Source organism: Littorina saxatilis, linkage group LG10 (genome assembly GCF_037325665.1).
Source record: "Littorina saxatilis isolate snail1 linkage group LG10, US_GU_Lsax_2.0, whole genome shotgun sequence".
Classification (NCBI taxonomy): Eukaryota; Metazoa; Mollusca; class Gastropoda; order Littorinimorpha; family Littorinidae; genus Littorina; species Littorina saxatilis.
In genome coordinates, this window is record NC_090254.1 from 34,757,393 (window position 1) to 34,774,956 (window position 17,564).

Below are 17,564 nucleotides of genomic sequence, written 5' to 3' on the forward strand. Positions count from 1 at the left end.
TTTGTCATTTGTACACACTGTGTTCAGCATTTCTCGACCTAGTCGACCGTGTCCAGAATTTCAGTTTCTTGCGACCGCCCCGTGTTCTCGGCAGCCGAGTGAGAGCCCTTGAGATCCACCGGCAGGAACACTTTACTCATGATGATGTCGCCGGGCCAGTCTTCTGAGTGCTGGCCGGGAGTTATGCTGCGCAGTTTGTCCATCAGCTGTTTCTCCACACACGCTGACTCGCACTTGTTGTCTTTGGAGGCCGCCGACTGGCCATTGTTTTTGGAGTCGTATTTGGACTTTTTGTCCGATTTGGATCGTGTGCTTGGAGGAGGCTGCATCAGTTTGGACGAAGCCTGACCACATGTTGCCCCTGACGTTTCCGTTTCTTGACCTTCCATGCTCTCTGCCTGCACTGAAGTGGATTCTGTCACCTGAGCGAGCCCTTTGTGACCTTGACCTTCCATTTCCTGGAGCAGCTCGAGGAGCTGGCAGCTGACGAGCTTGGGCTGGACCATGGCGGCAAGGCGGCGACGATCGTTGGCCAGGATGGTGCTGAGGTCGAGGGGTTGGAGGTTGTACTGCATGGAGATGTGCTCCGTCATGTGGGCCTCCTGGTGCCAGAAGGGCGCGGCCATGACCTTGCTGGGCTGAGCCACGCAGTCGCCGTGACTCATGCGGACCTTCAGCGGCACGAACAGCTTCTCCATAATGTCGGGTTTCACGGTGGCGTTGGACTCAGTGCCAGAGTCCGTTGACATCTTGTCATTGGACGAGGCGAAGGATCCCTTGGGGGTGGGGGTGGGGGTGGTCATGTCACTCTCCTTCATGGAGCTGCCACTCTCCTCCATGCTGCGCTCCTCCGAGGGCGTCAGGTTGGAGGAGTCCTTGGACGACGAGGACTGAGCGTCTTCGTTCTTCTGCCGTGAGTTGTTGCTGCTGTTCTCGCTGCCTTTGTCACTGCCCACGTCGCTACGACTTCCGACATCGCTACGCCCGTCGTCGCTTGCCGCGTCTTTACGCTCAAGGGCCGATTTGGACCCGGTGCACATGGTCGGGGAGTTCGTTCGCCCTTCCCCCTCGGCACTATCTTCCTTGCCGCTGCTGTTGCTGCCCTCCGAGGCCGGAGAGTGAGCTTTCTCCAGTGACTCGGACATGTTGAGCCGCTCCGCGCTCGTTTCGTCCAACAGCCTCTCCAGAGGGTCTTCCGTCATCACCACCTCGTCACAACTCTGCCGCTGATCTCCGCCTGAGATCGACTTCATGGCTTGCGTCTCTTCTTTGGAGTCTGCGGCTTCGTCCTCCCGGAGGTTGGATGCGTTGGTTGTGTCTGAATCGAGGACTTCAGACCCCATTTCAAAGGCGACGGCGGGCGAGGCTTGGGGTGTTTTGTCGCAGGCTGTGTTGACGCCATCACCCACTCGGCCTTCTGGGTAAAAGATGTAGTCTGCTTCCTCATCCTGAACAAAAATCAAAAATTCATCAGTTAACTCAGTAAATACAAATAGATTTAATCAAGAAACTGATCAGTAATATGTGACCCTCCACCACGGCATGAGTCGCATGTCACCTTTGCATGATTTTCATATTTTTACATTTTCCTGAAGAGTATTTTATGCTCTATCCAGTGGTGAAACCCGTTTTAGAAAAGAGCGACAACTGTTTGAGTTATAAGCCTGTGACTAAGGTGACCCTCACGCTGTTACCATACACTCTCCGGACTTATATCAAGTCTACCGCAGAACCGCGCGAGGTGACATGCGACTCATTTCGTGGTGGAGGGTCACATATTTCTTGTTCATGAGACTACAATATTATAAACAATATAACAGGCAATGGTGCAAATGTGAAGTATGTCCTGAAGGGACACCCAGCCAACGAAAAAGCATTTGGCAAAGTCTGCGCAACCAAAAACCAAAGTTTCCAAAATCAGACTCACCAATAATCTTCACGCAACCAAATACTTCAAGAAGAAATAAAATAAAAACAACACACAAGTGCTCCATTTGCACATCGACCTCAGGTCTTCAAGACACGTTCAGAACGAGTTTTTTTGCAACCAAAAACTTTGGAAAATTTAAAAACAAAAACAAAACAAGACTAGTTTTAGAATGGTTCAAGAATGGAACCTGAACAGTCTACTTAAACTTGTGAGAAGCATGTATCTTCAAAACAAGCTTCCAGATAATTTGTCACATAAGTTTATTTTCTGTATTATAAGTATTCGTCTGTAGGTGCAATTAAAAGACTGCCGGGTCGAAGATCAGTGACCCTACATTTTGTTTTGTCACAATTAAACGTTCCTATGGCATACCTTGCTTGTTTTAAATAAAACGAAAACACACCAGTAACCAGGTTAGGTATGTTTATATAGATCTATAATCAATATTTCGGCACGTTACTGCCTTCTTCAGGATGGTAAGCTTATGGAAAGAATGGAATGACGGCACGTGACATGCAGTGTCATGAATTTTTATGATGATTAATGACGTCATATTGTTTCTCGCGCATTCTTTGCTTGTTTTATTATTCTGAATTTTGGAACGTTGGCAGTCTATTTGTTTTTGGAAAATAGTTTTTTATTTTCAAAAATTTTCAAAAATTTGCAACTCACCATGCCAGGCAGCATGTCGGGGTTCTCCACTTCCTCCAAGAGGGTTTCCAGGTGTCCCTTGATGTGTTCGGACTGCACCATCTTCTTGAGGGCCTCACGGTCTTTCTTCAGCACACTCTTGGCCTTCATCAAGGGCATCTTGTACATCAGCCGAAGTTCCGGCGTCCAGTTGACCGTCTGTAACCATGGCGGCAAGGTGGAGCGCCGACGAGGCATCTTTTCTATCAGGGGCTGTCGTAACCTTCGGCGCATTTTTTCTTCTGTCTCCTGGAAAACGAAAAGAAAGAGAAAAACTTGAGTATTTGAGAAAGTTACAATCACCCACTTTGATTTTTACACAAGACAAATAGAACCTAGTCTATTATAGTCCATACCTTACTAAAACTAAAAAGTAAACACGTTACACTTATTATATGCCTATGAAAACCAAAGAAAAGAAATCAACACACAGAGCACGAAACTCTGATTGAGCCACTCAATTTTAACACTTTTTGTGAGTATGAGCCACTTGATATTTAATTGCGCTTTCTGTGAGATTGAGCCACTCAATTTTAACACTTTCTGTGATTTTGAGCCACTCAATATTTGCGCTTTCTGTAAGTTTGAGCTACTCACTTTTCACGCTTTCTGTGAGATTGAGCCACTCAATTTTCACGCTTTCTGTGAGTTTGAGCCACTCGATATTTGCGCTTTCTGTGAGATTGAGCCACTCGATATTTACGCTTTCTGTGAGTTTGAGCCACTCAATTTTCACGCTTTCTGTGAGATTGAGCCACTCGATATTTACGCTTTCTGTGAGTTTGAGCCACTCAATTTTCACGCTTTCTGTGAGATTGAGCCACTCAATATTTGCCCTTTCTGTGATTTTGAGCCACTCAATTTTCACGCTTTCTGTGAGATTGAGCCACTCAATATTTGCCCTTTCTGTGATTTTGAGCCACTCCATTTTCTAGCTTACTGTGAGAAAAAGTCTTGACGTTCTTACCTCATTGGGTGAGCTGTCCAGAAGATACTGGATGGAGGAACTTGTGTCATCAGCAAAAGACAGGTGATTGTCGGAGTCGGTGCCACTCTTTTGCTGCTCTTTTGTTTGCTGTAGACAGAAAGAAAAACGGTGTTTCCTCATTATATGCTTCTGGATGCAATACAGTATTTTGTTCCTGAAATCCGTTGTTTACTCTAGCAGCTTGGGTTTTCTGGCTAGGCGAAAAAGAAATGATTGTTTTGGTATGGTATGGTTTATCTACTGGTGTTTTTCTTTGCTAAATGAGGGTACAGTTTCTGTTTCATTACTCATCTGTTTCCTCGACTGGCCGGATCAATACTGTCACTAGTAGCAACAGGGACTTTCTGCCGGAGGCAATGTAGAGAAATCGAGATTCTGTATGGAACGTAATTTAAGTCTGCTTATAGTTATACTGTACAAGTATTCCTAGGCCTCGGTTAATACTGTACACAAGTATTTCTAGGCCTTGGTTAATACTGTACAAGTATTTATCCTACATACGTGAGAGAGACTCGTGAGATAACAATCGTTCAAATCACACGTGTGTATATCATGTAAATGAGGTCATGTCAAGCAAGTCTGGCAGGGACCTGTTTTTTCACTGCTTATGATGCCAAAGTCACCGAGACAAACATCATTATAGATAACAAAAATTGCGCTCGCTAATTACCCTCGATGAATTTTTAGAACTAATACGTCACGCCACACGTTCAGAGTGACGTTTCTTTGCTTTGACGCAATAGATTGCACGAGGCTTTAGAAGAGATCGAGGTTCCAAAAACAAGCGTCTTCAATTTAGCTGCCTCGACTGCAGGACATTTTCAGTAAAATACACGTAAGTACAGTATGTAGGATAAACAGAATACTACATGGCTTGCTGTTTCGTACCAGATTTACACTCGTTGCTTTTTCAAATAGTGAACAGCTCGCGTTCGCTCGCAGTTCAATGTTTAAAATAACAACTCTTCTCCTTTCCAAGCAAGATTTGCATGAACAACAACACACGCGACAGACACATGACAAAATAATTTCTCTCTGTATGCAACTTACAGGTGCCTGTGGCTGCAGCCCCGTGTGGGAGAATGCGGAAGCGTCTGTGCAAGGGTTGGGAGTGGTGAACGGTGCTGGTTGTGCTCCTGGTGTCATGGGCACCGGTTGAAGCACCGGCTGGTAGAATCCGGCCATCACTTGCGGCAACAAGGAGTAACCTGAGGAGAAAGAACAAAACAATTATTAGTACTGTGCTCAGATTCGGCTGAAGTGTCGATGCAGTTGAAAGGTGATTGTGGAAACAAACATTCCTCAAAACTTTCAGAAAGAACCATTACAGAGTATCAGTCAAGTTCTAGCATTTAATACACTGAAAATGTGCAGCTGTCGAGACATGGGATTCTGAAATCTCCATTTTTATTGAAGTTACTCACAGCGCTGAGCTGTGGTTTCTACCTACAGTTCAGTGCTGATTTTGACCAAAGAAAACACAAAAACCCTTCAGCTGAGGCTTACATCTCTACGGAAAATTTTATTTTTATGTAGAACTCTCTTGTCTGAAAGCTTCCATCTTTACTCCTATCCTCAAATCATGCAACAAACACAAGCTCTCTCTCTTTCTCTCTCTCACAGACACACACACACACAGACGCTGACTATCAGACAAACACACAAGCTCTCCCTCTCTCTTTCTCTCTCTTACACACACACACACACACGCTCACACACACACACAAGCTATCCCTGTCTCACACCCACACACACACACACACACAAACACACACACACACACACACAAAAGCTCTCCCTCTGTCTCACACACACACACACACACACACACACAAAAGCTCTCCCTTTGTCTCTTACTGACACACAAGCTCACACACGCTCACACACACACACACGGCCACACACACACAAAAGCTCTCCCTCTGTCACACACACACACAAAAGCTCTCCCTCTGTCTCTCTCACACACACATACACACACACACACACACACACACAAAAGCTCTCCCTCTGTCTCTCTCACACACACATACACACACACACACAAAAGCTCTCCCTCTGTCTCTCTCACACACACATACACACACACACACACACACACACACACACACAAAAGCTCTCCCTATGTCTCACACACACACACACACACACACACACACACACAAAAGCTCTCCCTATGTCTCACACACACACACAAGCTCTCCCTCTGTCTCTCTCTCTCACACACACACACACACAAAAGCTCTCCCTATGTCTCACACACCCACACACAAAAGCTCTCCCTCTGTCTCTCACACACACACACACTCTGCCCCCCCCCCCCCCCTTAACACCCTCAACACACACCTGACTGAGCGTAGTAGGGCCACTGCATGTTGGTACCGGGCGTGGGCAGGAACGGCTGGAGGTGCGGCAGGTGCATGCCCGTCGTGGGGTCGATCGGGAGCATCGGCATGACGCCCATCCCTGGCTGGAAGGGACCAGGGACCACCCCCACCACACTGGGAGCTTGCGTCGACATACCCGCGTTGGCTGGCTGGGAGGGTGTAGTCTGCAGAAAGGCAACAAGGGGGTGGTGTTGAGTTTGGTACAGTGAAGTTTGGCACAGTGAAGTTTGGTACAGCTTCTAAGGAACAAGGGAAACTGTAGGGTGAGTCGTGAACAAAATGCATTTCATGACTGAGTGACTGAGTGAGAGTTCCCAGAGTGACACCCTGACTGAGCGAGATTTCCCCGAGTGAGTGAGTAGGGGTGAGAATGGACACGACAGGTTTTTTTCAAAACCGTCACAAAGCGGGAAGAAGAAATCGGGAATCAAGGCGTGTGCATGCGAAAGAAAAGGTGCTCAAAAGTTGAGACATCTTTACATCAACATGCATGATGAAATTCAGCATCCATTTTTTTTTTAAACCTCCCCACATCCCCCTCTCCTCCACTGTATCTCTTTGACCTTTTCTTTTATCCTTTCATCAAGAGCAAATCCACTGCTCTTACTGTTCGAAACCAAAGCATCAATCTCACCTTAATATCAACAGAGGTCATGGGGAAGTTCGGCATGAAGAGTCCCGGTGGTCCACTCGTGCCAGACCCCCTCTGGCCCTTGGCGTTTCGTGCGAATTTGAAAACGTCGGTTGTCTCTTCATGTCCGCTGGGACGGCTTCGCTTCTGTCGGCTGCTTTGGCCTACGGAGCGTCGGGACTTCATGTGGAACAGATGCGGCTGTTCCTTGGAGGTCTCCTGAAGGTACAGAAGCTCCTGAGCCTTGGTATGCTTGCGTAAGGAATCCTGCGTCAGGATGGCGGGGTTGTCGATGGATTCGCGTGTCTGGCTGGGATCCTCGGGGTTGAAGGAAGGAGGGCTGGGAGCCTCCTCGTGGAACCCTTGCTCTGACACGTGCACCTGTGGAACAAACCAAAGGTTCTGGGTAATTTTCTGTTTGCAAAACAAAGCAAAAAAGACCCAGCCGTTTAGAAATTTCACAATGTGGCACATAATGGCAACATGAACTGGGAAGAAAATGACGTTTTTTCCCCACCGCTGTGTAATGCGACTGTTTCGCTGCATTCAACTTTTGAATGACAGTTAAGTTGAATGGCAGTTGACTGTGCCCTAAGTATTGGGAGCGATACGTAGCTGAATAGAATTTCCTTTGCTCCTGGCTCTGAGAAGGTCAGATCACATAATTTCCACGAGACAGTGTGTCTGTGGACAAATTACATGGCAGATCCTTGGCCAACATCGGAAGTTCCCCCTCCATCCATCCACCTCTTGTACCCCCACAGTCCCAAAGTGGGTGCCAGTCACCGTGGCCCATACCCATCTCTGCCTTTCAACGCTTTAACGGGTGAGGTGCACTAACCTGTGATTCCTGAACGAAAGGGAGACATATTGACCTGAGTTCATGTTCACTCTGAGTCATGTCAAACACGAGACATACAGTGGAATCCCCCTTTTAAGACCCCCCCCCCCCCCCTCCAATGTAAGACTCCCTCCTTTTTAAGACCTTGTTTTCTCAGACTTTCCGTTCATAACCTCTGTAAAATTACCCCCATTAAGACTCACTCCTTTTTAAGACCTGATTTTCTCAGATGTTTGGAGGTCTTAAAAGGGGGGTTCCACTGTAAACAGATTTACACACAGCAACCTCATGCTGTCTGAATTTACAGGTTGAAACAAAAAGAAAGAAGACATGAAGAAACTCAACACTGCCTCCATCTACCAACTTCCAAAAACCACCAACAACAGCAACAAAAATCATTCAGGCAAATCGGTGAAGCTGCCTTATCGTCCGCTTCTGCTATTTTAACAGTACACATGCGTATGTGTCTTTCATGCCTCTGTCATAAAGGCAGCCACATGCCATCTTCAGACCAAATTCTCTCACTTCTTTACCCTCCGCACAGTTCATGCGAAAGTATCTGTCTTTTATACCACTCATAAAGGCAGCCACATACCATCTTAAGACCAAATTAGCTCATTTCACAGCAGAAAAAAGTTGTACCAACCTGTGTACTGCTGCCACAGCTGGGGGGTCTGACGACGGGAATCTCCACTTGCATTTCTTCTTCCTCGTTCATGTCTTCTTCGCTGTCGTCTTTCTGAACCAAGTCTGTGCTGCTTTCTTCGTCCGATACGGGGAACGCCTTAGGGTGGCTCAACAAGAACCTGAAACACGGGCAAGGCAACTGTGAATTGCAGTTCATTTTCCACAAGAAATTGAGATTTTTGGTTTACGCAAAACACAGAAAAATGTGAATTGCAAGACAATTGTGATTTGCAGTTCATTTTTAGATATTAGATGCAAACGAGATCTCTAATGAGTCAACAGAAAACATTTTCACAAAGGGTTACAGATACAAAGAAAGAGACAGAAATCACTCCCATTCTGTGTCAAAGAATGATGTCAAATCGGAAACTTGACAGTCTCTTTTTTTCACAAACATCAACCCAATAGACCTTTTCGGTATCTGAGCAGCTCTCGCGAGACACGCTCTTTGTTATGCTTTGAACATCGCGAGAACTTCGAACCTTGGCTTGTGCAGCTCGCACGAGATCGCTGTACCGCATGCTTTGCTATGCTCTGAAGTTTGCGAGAGATTACGAGAGCTTGGAATACCGATAGGGTCTATTAACAAACAAGCTAAAATGAGGATGAAAGTCGCTTGTTCATTTCAATGCTTGTTGTTCTCTCAGGTGCCAGGAGACAGGTTCCGAATAACGCTCACTTACTCATATGTCGCATGCATTTAGAGCGCTTACTTCCCTTTGGTTATCAGATAACAAAGAAGCAGTAAAAACGACTTACTTTTTGATGTTGAGAGAGTAGTTGACCTGGTTGTAGAGAGAGGAGATGCTCTTCTCATCCATTAAACTGGAGGATATGTCTGAAGAAGATGCTGGACCTTGAAACGTCGTATTCTGAAACAACAACCAAAATTCCATGAGGACCACATACATTGAGTGTAACCAGCATCGAACAGGTCTAGAGATCAAGAAACTGCAGAAAGGTAAAGGAAGTTTACAGTTAACACAGCAATTTAACTACTTACTAAGACAGACTAAGGTTACAATTTGAACAAAATCAAATATCAATCTTACAATTTGAACAAAATGAAACCCTTAATTTTACAATTTAAAGAAATTGAAATCTGATTCCTACAATTTAAACGATACAGTTTTAATCTTACAATTTGAACAATCTTGATCTTACAATTTGAACAAATTAAAACCATAATCTTACAATTTAAACAAAATAAAATCCAAAAGTACAATTCAGAATGTGGGGAACATCTTACCTTGCCCTTTTCTTTCGTCTTCTCCGCGTCTCTGGATGGAGTATTTGCCCCTGCATTCTGGGGTGAGCTGACTGAAAAAAGCCAGGCAAACACTGTTAGTACATGTATCACTGTCATCCTGCTAAATTAACATGCACACCTGGAAAAAGTGATACTTGAAAGAACCTTTTCAGAACTCATCATCTATCAAGAACAAGACAACAATGCAAATGTACTTAGTACCAGAAACATGAATAATAAAATGTGTATTGTTGGTGTTTGTGGTACTGGTGAGTACATATTGATTGCTATATTGTTGGTGTTTGTGGTACTGGTGAGTACATATTGATTGCTATAGTGTTGGTGTTTGTGGTACTGGTGAGTACATATTGATTGCTATAGTGTTGGTGTTTCTGGTACTGGTGAGTACATATTGATTGCTATAGTGTTGGTGTTTGTGGTACTGGTGAGTACATATTGATTGCTATATTGTTGGTGTTTCTGGTACTGGTGAGTACATATTGATTGCTATATTGTTGGTGTTTCTGGTACTGGTGAGTACATATTGATTGCTATATTGTTGGTGTTTCTGGTACTGGTGAGTACATATTGATTGCTATATTGTTAGTGTTTGTGGTACTGGTGAGTACATATTGATTGCTATATTGTTGGTGTTTCTGGTACTGGTGAGTACATATTGATTGCTATATTGTTGGTGTTTCTGGTACTGGTGAGTACATATTGATTGCTATATTGTTGGTGTTTCTGGTACTGGTGAGTACATATTGATTGCTATATTGTTGGTGTTTCTGGTACTGGTGAGTACATATTGATTGCTATAGTGTTGGTGTTTCTGGTACTGGTGAGTACATATTGATTGCTATATTGTTGGTGTTTCTGGTACTGGTGAGTACATATTGATTGCTATAGTGTTGGTGTTTGTGGTACTGGTGAGTACATATTGATTGCTATAGTGTTGGTGTTTGTGGTACTGGTGAGTACATATTGATTGCTATAGTGTTGGTGTTTCTGGTACTGGTGAGTACATATTGATTGCTATATTGTTCTTCTCCCCTGCAGTCTCTTGTTCCTGTTCTCATCATCTATCAGTTCCTTTTTTCATGTCTCTATTGTATGCAGTATTGGCGTTAACCGGTAATTAGCGGTTTTTTTACCGGTTGAAATGAGAGAATACTGGAATAAAATTGGCTGTCGGTATGACCTACTGGTTGATGTTTAGAACTACAGGGTTTTTTCTCTGGTAAAACAACAAAACCAGTACTCTGAGTTGGACTCTTCCAATGACGAGCCTACCTTTTTTTTCTGGACTGTTTGCATCATAAAAGTCTGCGTACCGGTTTGAAAAAATATTGGCGCCATCACTGTGTATGTCTGTTATTAACATCTGCTTTTGAAGAACTACACTGTAATTTTGTTTTCTTTCAATCTTTTCATAATTTATTTCTTGATTTAATTTTTTATTAGCTGAAATGATACGTTGAAACATGCATGCAATGAAATCCTAGCTGTACACACCTGCACCTCCAGAATCCGTTGGGGTCAAAGGTCCTGAGTCGTGTGACATCGGCTGTAAAATGAAACAGGCATAAAGTTATTCACAGCCTAATGGCATGAATGATTTAAACTTATACACAGTCAAATGGCATGAATGATTTAAAATCAGTGAACATGCTGGAAAGACATCACTGATGCAGTCTTCACGGTTACTTTATGAAAATAAACATCGGAAGAATTGATTTTGTGTAAACGCGCGCGCACGCGCACACACACACACACATATGTGAGCCCTCATGCACAAACGTGGCCACGCACAAGCTGAAAACACACACACACACACATACATAAACACACACACCGTAACACACACACGCACACATACAGAGTGGAAAAGGACAATTACCTTTTGCAGAACTTCCTTGATCTTCTCCACCAGTTTGCGGGCCGTCTCTGGCAGTTTCTTTTCTGAGAATTTGCGCTCATCGGGAGACTCCTCAAAGACGTTAGAGTTTTCTGGGGACCTGCAAAATAATGCACACAGTTTTACTATTTGTGCCAACTACAGTGATCTTTCAGAGAGTGTGAGTAACATGATTATGTAATCTCCTTATTCCTGTCAGAACTTTATACAAACCACCAGTTACTGCATTACGCGGCATATCCTTCACAATACTTATGTCTAATAACCATAACCCCCCCCCCCCCCCCCCATTGTTTGTTGTTGTTGGAAGCTGCTGTTCATCAATTTTTAATCAAATCTATCTAGTCTACATATTTGATCAACGTTTACTCAGCCATGTGCTCCCCCGAAAGCAGTGTATGGCTGCCTAAATGGCAGGGTAAAAACGGTCATGCACGTAAAAGTCGTGGGAGTTTTAGCCCATGACCGAAACAAACAAACAAACTCAGCCATGATTTTTTTCCTCACAAATGCAAAACGACCCTTAGATCTCTGCAGGATGAAAAAAATAAAATAAAAAATACATTATAATAATCAGTCTACTCACTTGACGACAGTGTGCTGGGCAATGATGAACTCCAGCTTGTGGTCCCACGGGTTCATGAAAGAGGACCACTCTGTCTTCACTTTGACATAGGTGCCGTTCCGGGTTCGAATCCGCAGCAATCCACTCTTGAAGGGTTGGCCCATGGAACACATGGCTGAAAGGGGAAAGAGAATCAAACTGTGAAAACTTCTGAACTTGTTCACATTCTGTCATTTTGTACTTTGAGACCCCAAACAAATTCAGACTTCCCCAATTTGAAAACCTTGTTTTTACAGATTTTCTGTTCATAACTTATGAAAATTGACCAGGTTTTTAAGACCTGATTTTCGTAGATTTTTGGAGTTCTGTTCTACTGTACCTACATTGTAGAACAAAATCAAATCAAAGGGATGAGAACTCTTACATTTCTTGTAGATTTCCAGCAGTGTCGGCAAGTCTTCAGGATGGTAGTAGTCGAAGATGGACGTTCCAACAATGTCTTGCGGAAGGAATCCCAACAAGGCCACAGCACTGCAAGCACACACAGTACAACTTTCATTCAACATTTTCCTTTTCAATTTTTTGTTCTACTTCACAGAGAAAAAGCTAGCCTTTTGCTTTGAGGATGAAAGTCGCTTGTTCATTTGAATGCTTGTTATTCTCTCAGGTGCCAGGAGCTTGGTTCCGCATATCTCTCATTGCATATTTCATATGCATTTAGAGCGCTTACTTCCCTTTGTTCTGCAGATCTTTGTACATGAATGTTGGTCTAGTTTCTTCACAAAACTATTCTAGCTATCGTCTTAACAGTATGCTGAATACACATGAACAAATACTTTATCTTGTGATATTTGTTTGAAACAGTGCTTTTCAATTCAGAAAATTCTAATCATGAGACAAATTGTAAAAACAGAAACTCAGTTATCCGTAAAAATTTTAATTTTCGTTGTCAATTCTGATCATGGCGGTAAGAGAAATTCAGTTACTCACTCAGTGAAAATGTTATTTTTTATTATCAATTCTCATCATGGCGATCATTAAGAACATTCGATCAGTGGGCAGCAGCCGGAATGATTACTCACTTGGCGTGTGTATAGGTGTAGGTACAGTAGAGAGAGTGACGCAAGCTGAACGTACGCTGTTCTGGCTCAAGGGGAAGCTGGCCATCTGTGTGAGAAAAAAAATTCATTCAATGTTAAAAAACAAGCTGAGATTATGATGCTGCTGAAAAAGTTACTTGGAAAGAAGACACATGAAGCAATATTCAGCTAATACAAACACATGAGAAAATATTTGGATTGATTCATAGGAGAGGATGAGAGATATTGGAAGAGAGGTGACGAGGATTGGAGGGTGGGGACAGAAAGAAACAAGAAGACAAAGAATCAGAGAGACAAAGAAACAGAGAGACAAAGAAACAGAGAGACAAAGAAAATAGAGAGACAAAGAAAACAGAGAGACAAAGAAACAGAGAGACAAAGAAACAGAGAGACAAAGAAACAGAGAGACAAAGAAACAGAGAGACAAAGAAACAGAGAGACAAAGAAAATAGAGAGACAAAGAAAACAGAGAGACAAAGAAACAGAGAGACAAAGAAAATAGAGAGACAAAGAAACAGAGAGACAAAGAAACAGAGAGACAAAGAAACAGAGACAAAGAAACAGAGAGACAAAGAAACAGAGAGACAAAGAAAACAGAGAGACAAAGAAACAGAGAGACAAAGAAACAGAGAGACAAAGAAAATAGAGAGACAAAGAAACAGAGAGACAAAGAAACAGAGAGACAAAGAAACAGAGAGACAAAGAAAATAGAGACAAAGAATCAGACAAAAAAACAGAGACAGTCAGAAAAGTAGAATTTACTAGAAAGGCAGAGTAAGGGAAATAACCCACAAAGACAAGCCTCTGAAAGACAGGAAAAAAACCGGAAAAAATTAACAGTGACACAACGCAAGAAAAGAAAGGCACAGCACAAAACCAACAATACACAGAGAAGAAGAGAGCCAGAGAAAAAAAATAAGAAAAGAGGCTTCATCATGAAAAAATCTCGATTGAAAAGTGAAACTGGAAGCAAGACCAACCTTTGTAAGGCGAGGTCATGGGGGCAAAGTACAGCATCATGCATCGTTTTGACGTCTTCTGATCCTCTGACAATAGTTCCGGAGTGTTCTCCGGTGACTTGATGACCATGACCTTGAAGGACACGTACGAACCAGAGCTGGAGATACTGAATCCCGAAGAGAGGCTCCGGAAACGTCTGCAAAAAGAGAAATCTTGGGTTAGAAAAGCACTGACAGCAGAAATTGTCAAATTGAACATGTGCACATTTGTATGTAAGCTCTAGAAGTTGCACTGCTAACAACTCAGACTGCAACAGTATTCAATTCCATGTTTTAACATTGGAATATAACAATGACTGTATGCTTGATGGTACACAATTTTCAAAGAAACCCATACATGGGCAGTATAAGACAGCCGCCCTGAGTCAGAGAACAGTACTTGATTGAAACTACACACTAAAATACCCAGCTTCCCCCAAAAGCGGCGTATGGCTGCCTGAATGGCGGGGTAAAAATGGCCAAAAACATAAAAACCCACTTGTGTGCAAAATCATGAGTGAACATGGGAGTTTCAGGCCATGAACGAAGAAGAAGAAAAAGAATGAAATCATACATTTACGAGTTCAAGAGACACCTACCTGATCCGGGCATAGAAGAACTTGGGAGTGTCTGCCTTTTTGCATTGACCTCTGGCTTCTGCTGAGGAAAAAGGGAGACAAAAAAACACATTAATCATGAGACTTTCACGGGGATTTGCTTCAACACTGCTTAATTAATCAAAATACAAACACAATTGAGAAAAGACAAATTATTCCTGTAGTCGCTTTTCATGTTACATGGCGTTACAATAACTTTTCATTAAGAATCTGAGTACAGAATCGCAAAAAAAAGAAATTAGATGTTGAAATAGCCAAGTTTGCCGCATAAACGATGAACATGTACTGAAACATTAGAATTAGATAAGAAAGACTTACTAGATAATATAAAAGAAAATGATGTTAAAATAGCGAAGTTTGCCACATCAACGACAAACATCTACTGAAACATTAGAAATAGATGAGAAAGACTTACGTGATGATGTGTCTAGGATTTCTGTGGTTTCGGAGTTGATGTAGCTGTTGACGGTCATCACATCTTTCTTGTGGACAAAGTCTTTCAGTAGACGTCCCCTCCACCACGCCTGGAGTGACAGAAACCACAAGGATAAGGAAAAGGTTAAAGATAAGGTGTTATATATTGGCCACATTCAATGTAATCAGACCGGCCAACCCTTGTGAAACCTCAAGTGTTGCAATTTAATTTTCTTTTGAATTTTTAGCGTAGCAAATGGTGTTTTAATGTAGTATTGTCTCAAATTTATTCGCACATCCACATTTAGGCTATTTTGTGCTAGAATACGTTCATTTTCTAAAAGTTTATCTAGAAAAACAAGAAACAGCGAATAGAGAATGTGCTCAGTGCCACCTTTCAGGGCAGACAATGTTTTATGACGAAAATTGTGGCCGCTACACGGAGTAAGAATTAGAAATGAGTACCAGGACTCGTAAGAAAGAGCAAAATGTTGCATGCTTGTGATTATTTGTTTGAGCGTAGCAATTCTAAGCTTGGCGTATCAGCGTAGCAATTTGTTTATCGAACAAAACTTACAAGTGGGTATCCCAAGAGATCCATGAGAGTTGTGGACGTCTGCAGAACAACATGGTTCTTGGAGGACACGGCGACTGTCAATTCACTCTGAAAAACACAACGCAAAGCATGAACACTTGGAATACGGTTGATCCACATCCACGCTGCAATGCAAGAAAATCAGCAAGATCACACAAAGATATTGTCATCCGAATGTTGGTTTCTCCTTCAGCAGTCCACACCTTAACTTTAAACCAAGATCATACAAACAGCAGTCTACACCTTAACTTTAAACCAAGATCATACAAACAGCAGTCCACACCTTAACTTTAAACCAAGATCATACAAACAGCAGTCCACTCCTTAACCTGATGTGTATGCGCGAAAAACAGATTCTGAATAAACAGCATTTTATGCCTCATGCTCTCATCAAAAAGACTTCAATTTCAGAAAGCAGCACTGGGGAAAAATCCCAGCAGCTTAACAAACGAAGCAATAAACTTACATTAAACTCAAAACACCAAGCGTCTTATGAACCATTTGATGCGATACAGTGGAACCCCCGATTTAAGACCTTGGGTTTTTAGATTTTCTGTTCATAGCCGGAGTAAATTTACCCCCATTTTAAGACTTCCCCCTTTTTAAGACCTTGGGTTTTTAGATTTTCTGTTCATAGCCGGAGTAAATTTACCCCCATTTTAAGACTTCCCCCTTTTTAAGACCTTGGGTTTTTAGATTTTCTGTTCATAGCCGGAGTAAATTTACCCCCATTTTAAGACTTCCCCCTTTTTAAGACCTTGGGTTTTCAGATTTTCTGTTCATAGCCGGAGTAAATTTACCCCCATTTTAAGACTCCCTCCTTTTTAAGACCTGATTTTCTCAGATTTTTTGAGGTCTTAAAAAGGGCCAGGGTTCCACTGCACTCATGGTCATTTAACCATTATATGCGTGCAATCTCCAAACTCCTCACACAAATACAAAGAAACACTCACCTGTGAGTTAAGGTCGATGCCATCATTCACGTTTCGGAAGTCGACTGATTCGGGGCACTGAAGACTTGGAAGTGCTACAGGCTCTGAGGAGGGAGCTTTGAACACTTGGACTTTCTCTTGCTTCTGCTCCTCTGTGAAGGTAAAGTAATAAACACAAGATGAAATACAGGATGTTGTGGCATTTTTGACACGTGCAGCATTACAAAATCTCTATTTTTCTTCTCCCTCAAAGAACTTTTTAGCACAGAAAAAAGGAAAAGGAAAAAATGCGTTATTTGATCTAGGAAATGGGCACTTACAGTGGAGCAACATTTTGTTGTTTATCTTCAAAACATGTTTTGAAACAGAGAGTTAGGGCCTAGCATTGGAAAAAGTGAGTTCAGCTTACAAAGGCGGGGGTCTGGGGGCCGCCAGTGGGGACCAGGGGCAAAGCCCCTTGTGGGGGGTCGGGGGGCAAAGCCCTCCGAATTTGAAGGGTTTTTTTGAGATTTTTTTTACCTAAAATGACCCCCCCCCCCCCCCAAAGAAGATTGAGCAACTAAATTATGCCTTCACCAACAAGCAAAACACAGACAGAAAACAAGAAAACTGACAATCTTGTGTTATTTGGCCTAAAAGTGCCATTCCCACTTCCAGGAATACCTGGATTCTTTGTCACTGAATGGCTGACCACGTTCAACAATGTCGCTTCGAGACATTATTTCAAGTCTAGAGCCACAAAACACCAGCACAAAGCATGCTCGCGCGATGCCAGAGGAAGTGCGTGCTCAAGCAAACTGTCAAACCGATTGAGAATTGAACCGAACGGCGCACAAAACGAAAGCTGGGACTGTTTGGGTTTGCCGTTTGGGAATAACAGGTTTTTGCATTTAGGCGTACACCAAATCGAGTTCCGCGTACTGGAGATGTTATTTCGGCGTAAAGTACGCCGAACGGCTTACAATGCTAGGCCCTGAGAGTGCAGATTAAATATGAGCAATCTGGCATTAGTTTGACTAAGA

General features: G+C 42.9%; 1 protein-coding gene across 3 annotated transcripts in view; it reads right to left on the reverse strand.

The window, feature by feature from the left end:
- LOC138978663 (period circadian protein-like) overlaps positions 1-17,564 on the reverse strand; it is a 50,204-nt gene that overhangs the window by 2,689 nt on the left and 29,951 nt on the right. Inside the window, exons 5-23 of one of the 3 annotated variants that reach the window (XM_070351454.1) lie at positions 16,564-16,694; positions 15,593-15,679; positions 15,017-15,125; positions 14,584-14,641; positions 13,967-14,142; positions 12,969-13,053; positions 12,311-12,417; positions 11,908-12,061; positions 11,304-11,421; positions 10,919-10,970; positions 9,404-9,474; positions 8,914-9,026; positions 8,114-8,273; positions 6,630-7,007; positions 5,955-6,234; positions 4,659-4,816; positions 3,588-3,695; positions 2,603-2,869; positions 1-1,448 (exon numbers count right to left, since the gene is read on the reverse strand). The exon at positions 1-1,448 is cut by the window's left edge and continues 2,689 nt beyond it. In XM_070351454.1, the coding sequence (XP_070207555.1) occupies positions 39-1,448; positions 2,603-2,869; positions 3,588-3,695; positions 4,659-4,816; positions 5,955-6,234; positions 6,630-7,007; positions 8,114-8,273; positions 8,914-9,026; positions 9,404-9,474; positions 10,919-10,970; positions 11,304-11,421; positions 11,908-12,061; positions 12,311-12,417; positions 12,969-13,053; positions 13,967-14,142; positions 14,584-14,641; positions 15,017-15,125; positions 15,593-15,679; positions 16,564-16,694 (4,022 nt within the window). In that variant the 3' untranslated portion in view covers positions 1-38. Of the gene's footprint in view, positions 1,449-2,602; positions 2,870-3,587; positions 3,696-4,658; positions 4,817-5,954; positions 6,235-6,629; positions 7,008-8,113; positions 8,274-8,913; positions 9,027-9,403; positions 9,475-10,918; positions 10,971-11,303; positions 11,422-11,907; positions 12,062-12,310; positions 12,418-12,968; positions 13,054-13,966; positions 14,143-14,583; positions 14,645-15,016; positions 15,126-15,592; positions 15,680-16,563; positions 16,695-17,564 lie in introns of all 3 variants that reach the window. The other 2 variants (XM_070351455.1, XM_070351453.1) reach the window with 2 other exon arrangements.